The sequence below is a fragment of the Charadrius vociferus genome, unplaced genomic scaffold (genome assembly GCF_000708025.1).
Source record: "Charadrius vociferus isolate BGI_N301 unplaced genomic scaffold, ASM70802v2 scaffold212, whole genome shotgun sequence".
In the NCBI taxonomy this organism is placed as follows: domain Eukaryota; kingdom Metazoa; phylum Chordata; class Aves; order Charadriiformes; family Charadriidae; genus Charadrius; species Charadrius vociferus.
The window spans coordinates 1240888-1250610 of NW_009647223.1; the positions used below are offsets into that span (position 1 = coordinate 1240888).

General features: G+C 39.7%; 1 protein-coding gene across 1 annotated transcript in view; it reads right to left on the minus strand.

Moving 5' to 3' along the window:
• Positions 1 to 8505, minus strand: part of GABRG2 (gamma-aminobutyric acid (GABA) A receptor, gamma 2) — a 47397-nt gene extending 38892 nt beyond the window's left edge. The window contains exons 1-4 of the mRNA XM_009879812.1: positions 8396 to 8505; positions 6993 to 7141; positions 5285 to 5352; positions 4068 to 4288 (exon numbers count right to left, since the gene is read on the minus strand). Coding sequence (XP_009878114.1) covers positions 4068 to 4288; positions 5285 to 5352; positions 6993 to 7141; positions 8396 to 8505 — 548 coding nt within the window. The remainder of the gene's footprint in view (positions 1 to 4067; positions 4289 to 5284; positions 5353 to 6992; positions 7142 to 8395) is intronic.
• Positions 8506 to 9723: the final 1218 nt, after the last annotated feature.

Below are 9723 nucleotides of genomic sequence, written 5' to 3' on the forward strand. Positions count from 1 at the left end.
TTTATGTGACAAAAATGCTATTTCAGAGATGATGGACAGGAGTCCAAATTTAGACATCTACATCCAAGACAGCCATCTAGACTTCCTTCATAGCTAGTGCAAAGGCGCTCTGAGGATATACTTCATTTCATGCAAAAAAGGACATTTAAATTAAATCAGAAGAAAAATGAACTGAAAGGTGTTTCTCTCCACTGAATATCAGGACAGTCTCCATGATAACTCTGGTGGTATAGGTGATATAGATCAGGCAGAGACGTGTACTTTTAGAAATCCAAAATTAGATTAGTTGTATCCCCTGATGTGCCTCCTAAAAACTCTACCATTTTTCGTGCAGTCCCTTAACTGTTGCTAGCATATATGTAGCCCCGGCCCTGCCATGAGCAGCATGATACTTGGACTTTGGAAAGGAGGGTGGAGGTGGGGTGAGAGAGGGGAAAAGGAAAAGGAAAGGGAAAAGGAAAGGGAAAAGGAAAGGGAAAAGGAAAAGGAAAAGGAAAGGGAAAGGGAAAGGGAAAAGGAAAAGGAAAAGGGAAAAGGAAAAGGAAAAGGAAAAGGAAAAGGAAAAGGAAAAGGAAAAGGAAAAGGAAAAGGAAAAGGAAAAGGAAAAGGAAAAGGAGGGGGAAAAAAGAGCTGAGTGATGTTTATTTGTTCTGTGAGTCTCTAGGAAAGCTGTATGGTTTTGGTCTTTGCTGATTCCTGGGTGTCCAAATGAGCAACCCAGTGAGCTGGGTTTGTTTCCAGACTCCTGCATGTCAATGCTGCGTGCAAATGACTCTCTAGGTCTCATGCTGTGGGATGTGGAGGGATGCTGTGACCACTAGCCACCAAGTTAATGAAGTCAAGAGGCAACTCCTCTGTGTTAGGGATTTTGGCACAAATCTAACTTCCTTTGAAACTAAGGGAAGTTCTCTTTGTGACACAGAAGGAGAGTTGATTCTGTGTGCTAATATTATTGCTCTTTCTTTCTCTTCTCATTTCCATCATCTTCAGTTTCATTTCAAAATAATCATAATATGGATCCAAAGAATGATTAAGTTCTTTCTTTGATATTGCCTTTTCTCTGATGAATTTATTTCATGCTGTTTGATAGGCTCAGATTTACTGCTGGTTTCTATTTGTTTTCTCTTCTGGAGTTTGAGTAGGTTTCATTCCCTAGCACAAAGCACAATCCAGGCTTTGAATATCTCCAAGCATGGAGCTTTCTGGACAACCTGTTCCACTCTTTGACAATTTTCACAGTATAAAAAGTTTCTTCTTATGTTTAAACAGAATTTTCTGTTCTTCAGTTTGTCCCCATTGCCTCCTGTCCTATAACTGTATACCACTGAGAAGATTACATCTCTGCCTTCTTTACCCCCACCCACATTACACACATTGGTAAGATCCCCCAAGCCTTCTCTTCTCTAGGCTGAACAGACCTCTCCCTGCACATCAGATGCTCCCATCCCTTCAGCATCTTAGTGGGCCTTCACTACACTTGCTCCAGTAAGCTTATATCCCTTTTGTACTGGGGAGCCTAGTGCTGGACACAGCACTCCAGGTGTGTCTCGCTAGTACTGGGCAGAGGAGAAGGATCATCTCCATTGACCTGCTGGCTTCCTGATGCAGTCCAGGATGCTGTTTGGCTTTGCTTCAAAGGCACTTTGCTGGCTCATGGCAAACACCCACCAGGATCCCCAGGCCTTTGTCTGCGAGGTGCTTCTCAGCTTGTCAGCACCCACCCTGTACTGATGCATGGGGTTATTCCTCCCCTGGTTCAGGACAGCATCTTCCTTTGTTGAACTCCATGAGATTCCTGTTGGCCCATTTCTCCAGCATATTGCAGTCCCTGAGTGGTAGCACGACCCTATGACATACCAATCACTCCTCTCAGTTTTGTATTATCTGCAGACGTGCTGAGGGTGCACTCTGCCCCATTGTCCAGGTCATTAATGAAGATGTGACTATGTTAAACTGTATTGGCCTAGTGCAAAATTGGGCAGTACACCACAAGTGACTGCTTTCCAGTTGGCCTTCATGCCACTGATCCCAATCCTTTGAGACTGGCAGTTCAGGCATATTCAGTCCACCTCAATGTCCACTTACTTAGCCCATACCCGATCCTCCTCCACCAAAGGTAAGTCTTCCTTGCTCCGCTTTCCTCCTGGGCTCAGGAACCTAGGATTGCTGAAGGCAGGATTTTACCAGTAAAGACTGAGGCAAAGAAGGCATTGTATACCTTGGTGTCCTTTGTGACAAGGTCCCCATTCCTGTTCAGCTGTGCACCCACAGTTTCACTGGTCTTCCTTTTGCTGAGGATGTACATGTAGAAACCCTTCTTGCTTTCATGTCCCCAGTCAGATTCAGCTCCAGATGAACTTTGGCTTTTCTAACACTGTCCCTGAGTCCTTAGACAGCATCTCTGTATTCCTCCTGGGTCACCCATCCCTACTTCCACCTCTAGTACATTTTCTTTTCCCGTTTGAGTTTTGTCAGGAGCTTTGTGTTGATCCATGAGGATTGCCTGCTAACTTTGCTTGATTGCCTGCTGGTTCTTGAGCTTGGGGGGAGGTGATTGAGAAAATCAGCCAGCTCTTCTCGAGCCCTTGTCTCTTCAGGACAGAATCCCAGATCTGTGATGATACTATTACATTTCACTTCTGGATTTATCCAGGTTGAATCCTTACTGGTGTTTGCTGTCACTCGTTAGAACTAAGGATACATTAATAACAGATAACAGTTTCTAAATTCTATCCAATATATCTCTTTCTAACTGGAGAAGCCGAGGGGTTTAAGGAGAAAGGTAACAAAATCCAAAGAGCCAGTAGTGTAGCTAAGTCCAAATTTAACATTTCAAAAGTGGACCTAGGATCTTCTTTATCAGACTGACTTTGATTTGCACTGGATTTCAATTCCGATCACGCTCTTATCTCTTCTGGCGATGCACTGTGTAATGAATGTAAAATAACTATGAAATAAAACTCCTTTTTGTAATTCAGGCAGTTGCAACATTAAAAGGTTGTCTTAACCAAAGCTTCAGATCTATTCATTAAAATTATAATGAGCATACTGTTCTTCAAAACTTTGGTTTTGGCACCCAATAAAACAAAAAGAGAAGAAACACTTTGAAAAAAATGCAGTCTAAAACTTATGGTCTTATGTCTAATATCTTTGATTCTGTACTCAAAGTATAAATTGTCTTGAACAAACGCTGTCTTCATCTGTATTTTACATAGAATCAAATATTATGTCACATGTAAGAAAAAGAAAAAAAATGCACTTAGGATTTTCACATTTAGAAAGTATCATATGGTCATTGGGAACATGATATTTGAGTTGTTACATATTGCATATGTTACGCTTAAATGTAGGCATGCACATAACTTAATTATTGAAAAGAGTTTTTAAAGGTAATCAGTCTGAAAAGAAAAGTTACACGCGCAACAGAGAAATCTGGAGATGAGCATATCAAGTTCAGAATCATGAAAATTTTGGTGGAACAGGGCATATCTGTAAGTTTTGGATTAAACCTTAAATGACCAATGCTGAAATGATAATCCTTCTTTTCATAAGATATTTAAGGAATGAAATGCTTTTACAGGGTGGAGCTTCATCTGGCTAAACTGTAATCAATTCAGACTAAGAGGTCTTTGATGTATATAATACCACCTTTTATACCATCTACTTAATTTAAGGATATTTCAAATTCATCAGTTTAATGCAATAAAAAGGAAAAACGCAATATATACCAAACCAATGGCAAACAATAAAACATACCTGAAAATGGAGATTAATTACTATAATAATGCTTATAGTGATTTTAGTATAGGAATGTGACTATTGTAGAGCAAGACGGTACAATCTATAGGAAGAAATAAAACTCTTTACTGTGCCAGTATACCAATATAAAATAAATTGCATGCAAATGATATCTTCTAAATATTTCCTTTTTTCAGGGTTGCATGCATAAGTAAATAGGAAAAAACAATGTTTTTTTCCTTCAGGGTAATGTCAAATGACCTGAATTCACAGGACCTTTCTCTTTGGCTTTCCCTAGCGAAAGTGAAATTAAAGTCAGGTATAAATACCTCAATGTGTACAACACTCTGCCGTCATTCCAGATCCTGAGCATCCTATTAGGAGTTGTTATCCAATGTGCATCAGCTTTCTTGGAATTTCGGAAAAATGTATCTGGTATCCAGATCTTCCCAACCATGTTGCTGTTTAATCTGAGCACTTTTATAGTGCTGTTGAACTTCAGACGTCTGTCATACCACGTTTGGGCGAAAAATATATCAATTGTATATTCCTGTTGTGTTAATCAGAAATACTGATGAAAACACAGCACTCAGCATTTCACATAACTCCTGATATGCTTTCCTTAATTTCATATGAAAAAAATGTGAACTACAGAAGATGATACTAGAAATGATTAAAACAATTTTTTTGTCGATTTTTGAGGGCATGGTTTACCAAAGATTGTTGTTTAAAAACAATTTATGTCCTTATTTTCCTACTGGCAGGTGAAACTAAGGTGCAATTGAGTGGCATATGCATCTTTCTAATTCTGTGTCCCCACACTTCAACCCACGACAGATTGGGTCAGAGAACAATTACTTTTTCCCTTGGATCTAGGACGGGAAAAATTTCAGCTGACTTGGCTGCCTTAATCGCCTGTGCCCCCCAGTTATGATGAGAATTGGATTGGTGAAGTCTCACTTTCCCTGGCCCCACTGGGCTGCCCGAAGCTGCAAAGGGACTTATAGAATAGAAAAGAGCAATCTGAGATTTCTACGCATGAAAACTGCAAGAATGAAGTCGACATTGTGCTAAGGCTAGACCATTGTCCCTCACCTGTACAAAGATATAATTCTATTTTTCTGTAGGAACTTTGGAAAGAGGAGAGGAGAGAGGATCTAGGCTTTTTTTCTTTTTATCTCTTGGCAGCAAGAGTGGTAATATCACTGATGAATGGTTTTCCTTATTTTGTAGCAATCTGGAAGCTCGGTTTTACAGGAGTTAAACTGTCACAAAGCACTTGGAAGTAGGGGACATAAAAGTGTGAGGATACGGTAAAACGATTATTATTATCATTACATTTTTATCAGCATAGAGGTCAGTTTCCCTGTCTTGTAGAAATTCATAGCTCATATAGTCCTCACATCCATAATAATAATGATGGGATTTTAAAAATAATATAGGTATAGCACAACATTAAAACTAATGGAAGCTTTGTAATGTCAAAAATGATGGAGGCTTTGTAACAAAGTGAACATCGTAGGAAAATTGGCAATCATTTACCTACCATATTGATAGCATTCACAGGCCCAATGCTATTTACGTACATGTCAGTGTGAATTACTGTCGGTTTAACTGTAAGAGAAACAACAAGAATCAGGAACATGAGTGAAGGTCAAAATCAACTACATGGAAGTCAAACACAAGCAAAAGATTATTACAGTACCTCTCTTGTATGGTTGCCTTACATTTAAATGTGCGTATACAATAATTATAAATTTGCAGCGATGTCTCCAGTTTGAAATTAGTCGGAGACGCTTTGAGACAAATTCTTGTATTGCTTATTCTATCAGAACAAATTCACTTATGCTATGAGAACAAATACGAAACCAGTGTTGTTACCTTAGAGTGAGTCATATCTGACTGAGAGTATGTACATTTTGTGTCAGGTCACAGCAACACATCTGACAAAACACTATCAACGAAAGCAAACTTATTCTTATGATGTCTTGCATCACTTGTTTTACATTATAATGCCAAACGCAACATGTCTGCTGTTGCTTGCAGAGATGGCTGTAGGTGACAATTTCATGAGCCTTAAGCAAAAATAATACTCAAGGCTCTAAAACAGGAATGAAAAACAGTTGTTAGATTAATTTATTTTGAAATTACTCTATTGTAGCTTTATTATTCTTATACACCTTAGCTAAGACATGATTGTTTTTTCCCTGATGCTTTTATGAATGCTTAATTACTTTATGTTCTCTAAAGTGTTGGATTGGGAGAATAAGACAAATTCCTCTGCTAATTTGCACCATATACATATATTGGAGGTTAAATACTCATGTTATCCCTCACTGTGAAAAATTCCGTAGTTTATAAGCCTCTATAAACTTGTTAGAAACAGCTTCCTTCATTAACCTTGCTGCTCTCTGCTTTCCTCTGCCTGGTTCATCCATGAATTCTCTTTGCGTTATTCTGTAATCTTATTACTGTTGTATCCTCTTCTACAGAAGTATTGTCTGCCTGTTCTGTGCGCACATAAGGCCTTCTCAAACTGACTTGCAGCAACTCAGGGAGATTTATCTCTTCAAGGTCCCTCAGAAATTAGTGGAGAGGAAGATTCCTGCAAAAGGTGACTCGGCCAAATAAGAATCCATTATGAGTCCAAGCTTGGGCCTATATACTTATATTGGCTGTGGAGGAAACCTGGGAAGGTTGGCCTTACTTGACTGCAGTTATCTTTTGTGAATCTCTTCCTCTGTGCCCCATTCCCTGGTCACTTCTTGCCCTGCTGTGCAAGTGAGGGCCTATGCCGCGTCAGTCAATGCAGACCTGCTGCTGTTAAAGGCTGTGTCTGCGTCCATCACATCATGCAAGAGTCAGGCTGCGTTGTCCTCATTTTGGCCTTCCTTTTCAATATATTATTTATGATTCTCTAACACCCTTACTTAGATATACAAAGAAGATAAAAACTTTTTGCATTCCCCAGAAGTTAAATTTCAAACTTCCTACGCAGGTGCATCATGACAAGCAGCCTGACTCAGCAAATCACAACAGTCTAATTAGATGTCTCAAGACAGATTTAGCAATATTAATTTATGTCAGCTTCCAAAATCACGACTACTTTTTGTGCCACTGATGTTTTACTACATTGTATTTTGTTTTCATAACTACTTTGAATGCGTTCTGCTTCCTGTGTAGCATAATACGGTACGAAAATTCTTTCTCTTCACCGCTTAATCAAAAGTGGTCTAAAAAGAAAACCAACACACCTCCTATGTCAGGTCTCAACTTGTTGTCATATCCTTCCAGCAAGCCATTTAAAATAAGAGTGACATCACTCTCATGGACTTTGGGAGTCAAAACCCAAGTCTTATTTGAAGTGTAATCTTCATAATCATCATCTCCCTTTTGGGTGGAACTGTTAAAGAAATAAAAATGAAGAAATAGAAAGCCTTGAAAAATACAAATTTGTAGGCAACCTCTTTGGAGACAATACACACATAACTCAGGTTTTAATAGTACTGTACAAAACATTGAAAAATTGCCTGCTTTTAAAAAGGAGACTTACAGTAAAGATGTCACATAGCAGTTGAGGTTACAGTACACATTAGCAACATTTCCTTTTTGTACAGTTGAGATCATATTCTGTCTATTTGAAGGAACACCAATGCTTATTACCTTTGGCATGCCTATTTTTTCCCTCACTGACTCAGGTGGGACCTGTTATGAAACAAATCTAATTGTCACTTGGCTTATGCAACTCTCCACCAAAATATCACTTAGTATGTACACAGTGTAGTTGCATTACTTCTCTTTGAGAGAACAATTTGATGCAACACATTTCTGACAAGACCAATAATTGGATTCATTCAAACAAACTGTCACACAGCTTTTCTCCAGTCTGATGAACTTGAGCTTATTGTGCGTTTGGAAAGTTCAGCACAAATTTTTGCCAATGGTTTTCATTTGCACTTTTGCTAACAAAAACCCAGAGAGGATAAAAACTCTATCTACTGGTTTTTTCTGCTACTGAGCAGTATGACAGCAGATCTAGTATAATGCAACCTGCTTAGCACAGTAAAAAGGGCAAGTTAGAAATCAGAAATGTGTAGACTAGCCTTAATGGATGTTTTGTTTTCTTAAAATCTGTGCCTCCAGTTCTAGGGGAGAACGTAGAAACTACTTTAGAATATGACATCATCAGATATTTTCATTTCAGAATAGCAATGGTAATCAGCTGAACGGTGCTAGGCAACTAAGTTTTTTGCATAACATGCCAGTGCCCTTCTTTCCTGACCTGCTTCTGTGTGACAAAATTTGAACACTGCTGGATATGAAAAATCTTAATGATGCAAGTGTCTTAAGCCAGTGAGGGGAGTTTGGATACGAATGGGTCAAAAGCAGAAAATTTAATTGTTTTCCTGTTTCACCCAGAATCTGTACGGAAGTGGGAAAGAGCACAGAGAAGTGGATTCTCATGGGGGCTAGAACTCACGCTTGGCACCCAGGGTTGGAAGCAGACACAGCTGACCATGGTCATGGGTGCAGTAGTGAAGGAATGACTAGTCCCAGAGCCTGAGCGTGCCATTCTGTTAACACAGATCTTCGCTTAGCTGAGGTCGAGCCCACTCCTCCCTACAGTGCTACCCTGCTGCATCCTGCTTATTCCTACCCAGAGTGCGCGGCCTGAAGGCTTTCCCGTGTTGGGCAGTTGGGAGCCGTAAGCCAACTGCGCAAGTACAAGTTAACTACAAAAGAGGCTTTAGCTTCTTTCTTCCCCATGGGTACAGCCTAAAAGGAAAGAGCCACATCTATGCCCCTCTGTATAAGACTGCCTCTTAGGTGGTACTGAACATACAGTGAAATTTGAAGCAGCCTGAGACTGCGCATAAGGCTGTAGCAACTAGAAATGCGGAGCATGTATGAGAGCAGCAGTCTTGCATTGCATTGAATAGAGCTTGGAAGCTACTAGCGAAGCTAGCTTAATCTGTGCCTTTAGTACGTATACCGAGTACCACTGACTGCAGCCTCCAGGCACCACCTAACCCACCCTGTGCCAGTGATACGCACCTGGGAGCTTCAGCTTCGCAGAGCAGGAATAGGCAACCCAGCTGCCTCCCTCTGACTGCATAGGCCTGAACCTATAGTGTTTACCAGCAATCAAGAGCAGAGTTTTAGTTGGCAGTGTGCTACATAGTATTCTGCTGGTACTCACAAACAGGCCAGGATAATTAAATTGGTGATGGAAATTTGTTTATTCAGCTGTCTGTAGTTCAAAGATCTAATTGCAATTCAAAGGAACATAACTGAAGCAAGGTTCTCCATCTTGGAGGAATGGAAACCCTTCTAAATAAAGTTTTTGCAAAGAGAAGGCACTAGATTATATGTTTTCAGTCTGTGCGAAGTGAATGAAAAGACCTAACTTCATGTGTAAAAAGCCATACTCCTGTTTTATAACCAATTAAACGTCCATTCTCTGAATAGTTTTTCCGAATGGAAAAGAAAACGGAAATCAAATACATTCTTTCACAAAGGAAACGTGTTCCTGACTATTCATTTGATGAGAAAGCTTCAAAGGTCAAACAGCTAGTTAGTACAGTCTGGTGTACTGGACAGTGCAAGATTATAAGATGAGTAAGTATGTATGTCTAGGACTTGTCCCAAATCTAGAGCAACCTTACTGAACAGCAGCCCACAGTCACTAAAATTTCCATTTCCTCTTGGTAATTATTAGTAGGAAAGACGTAGCTATTTGTTTGCCATCTGTCATTTCAAGCCATTTTGGCACTCCAAATCTCAAAAAAAGCAGCAAATGCATTATGAGATTACTGTCAGGGAGAGGAGAGGGAACACACCTGATGGAACTAGGGAAAAAGGCCACTGAATTCCAGCTTTTATCTGAATTCCAAGTGGATCATAAGTAAGTTAGCATAGGTATCCAATTGTCTAAGTGTCTATCTGTATAAAACTGCATACCAGCCAGAACAATCAGAGGTCCAT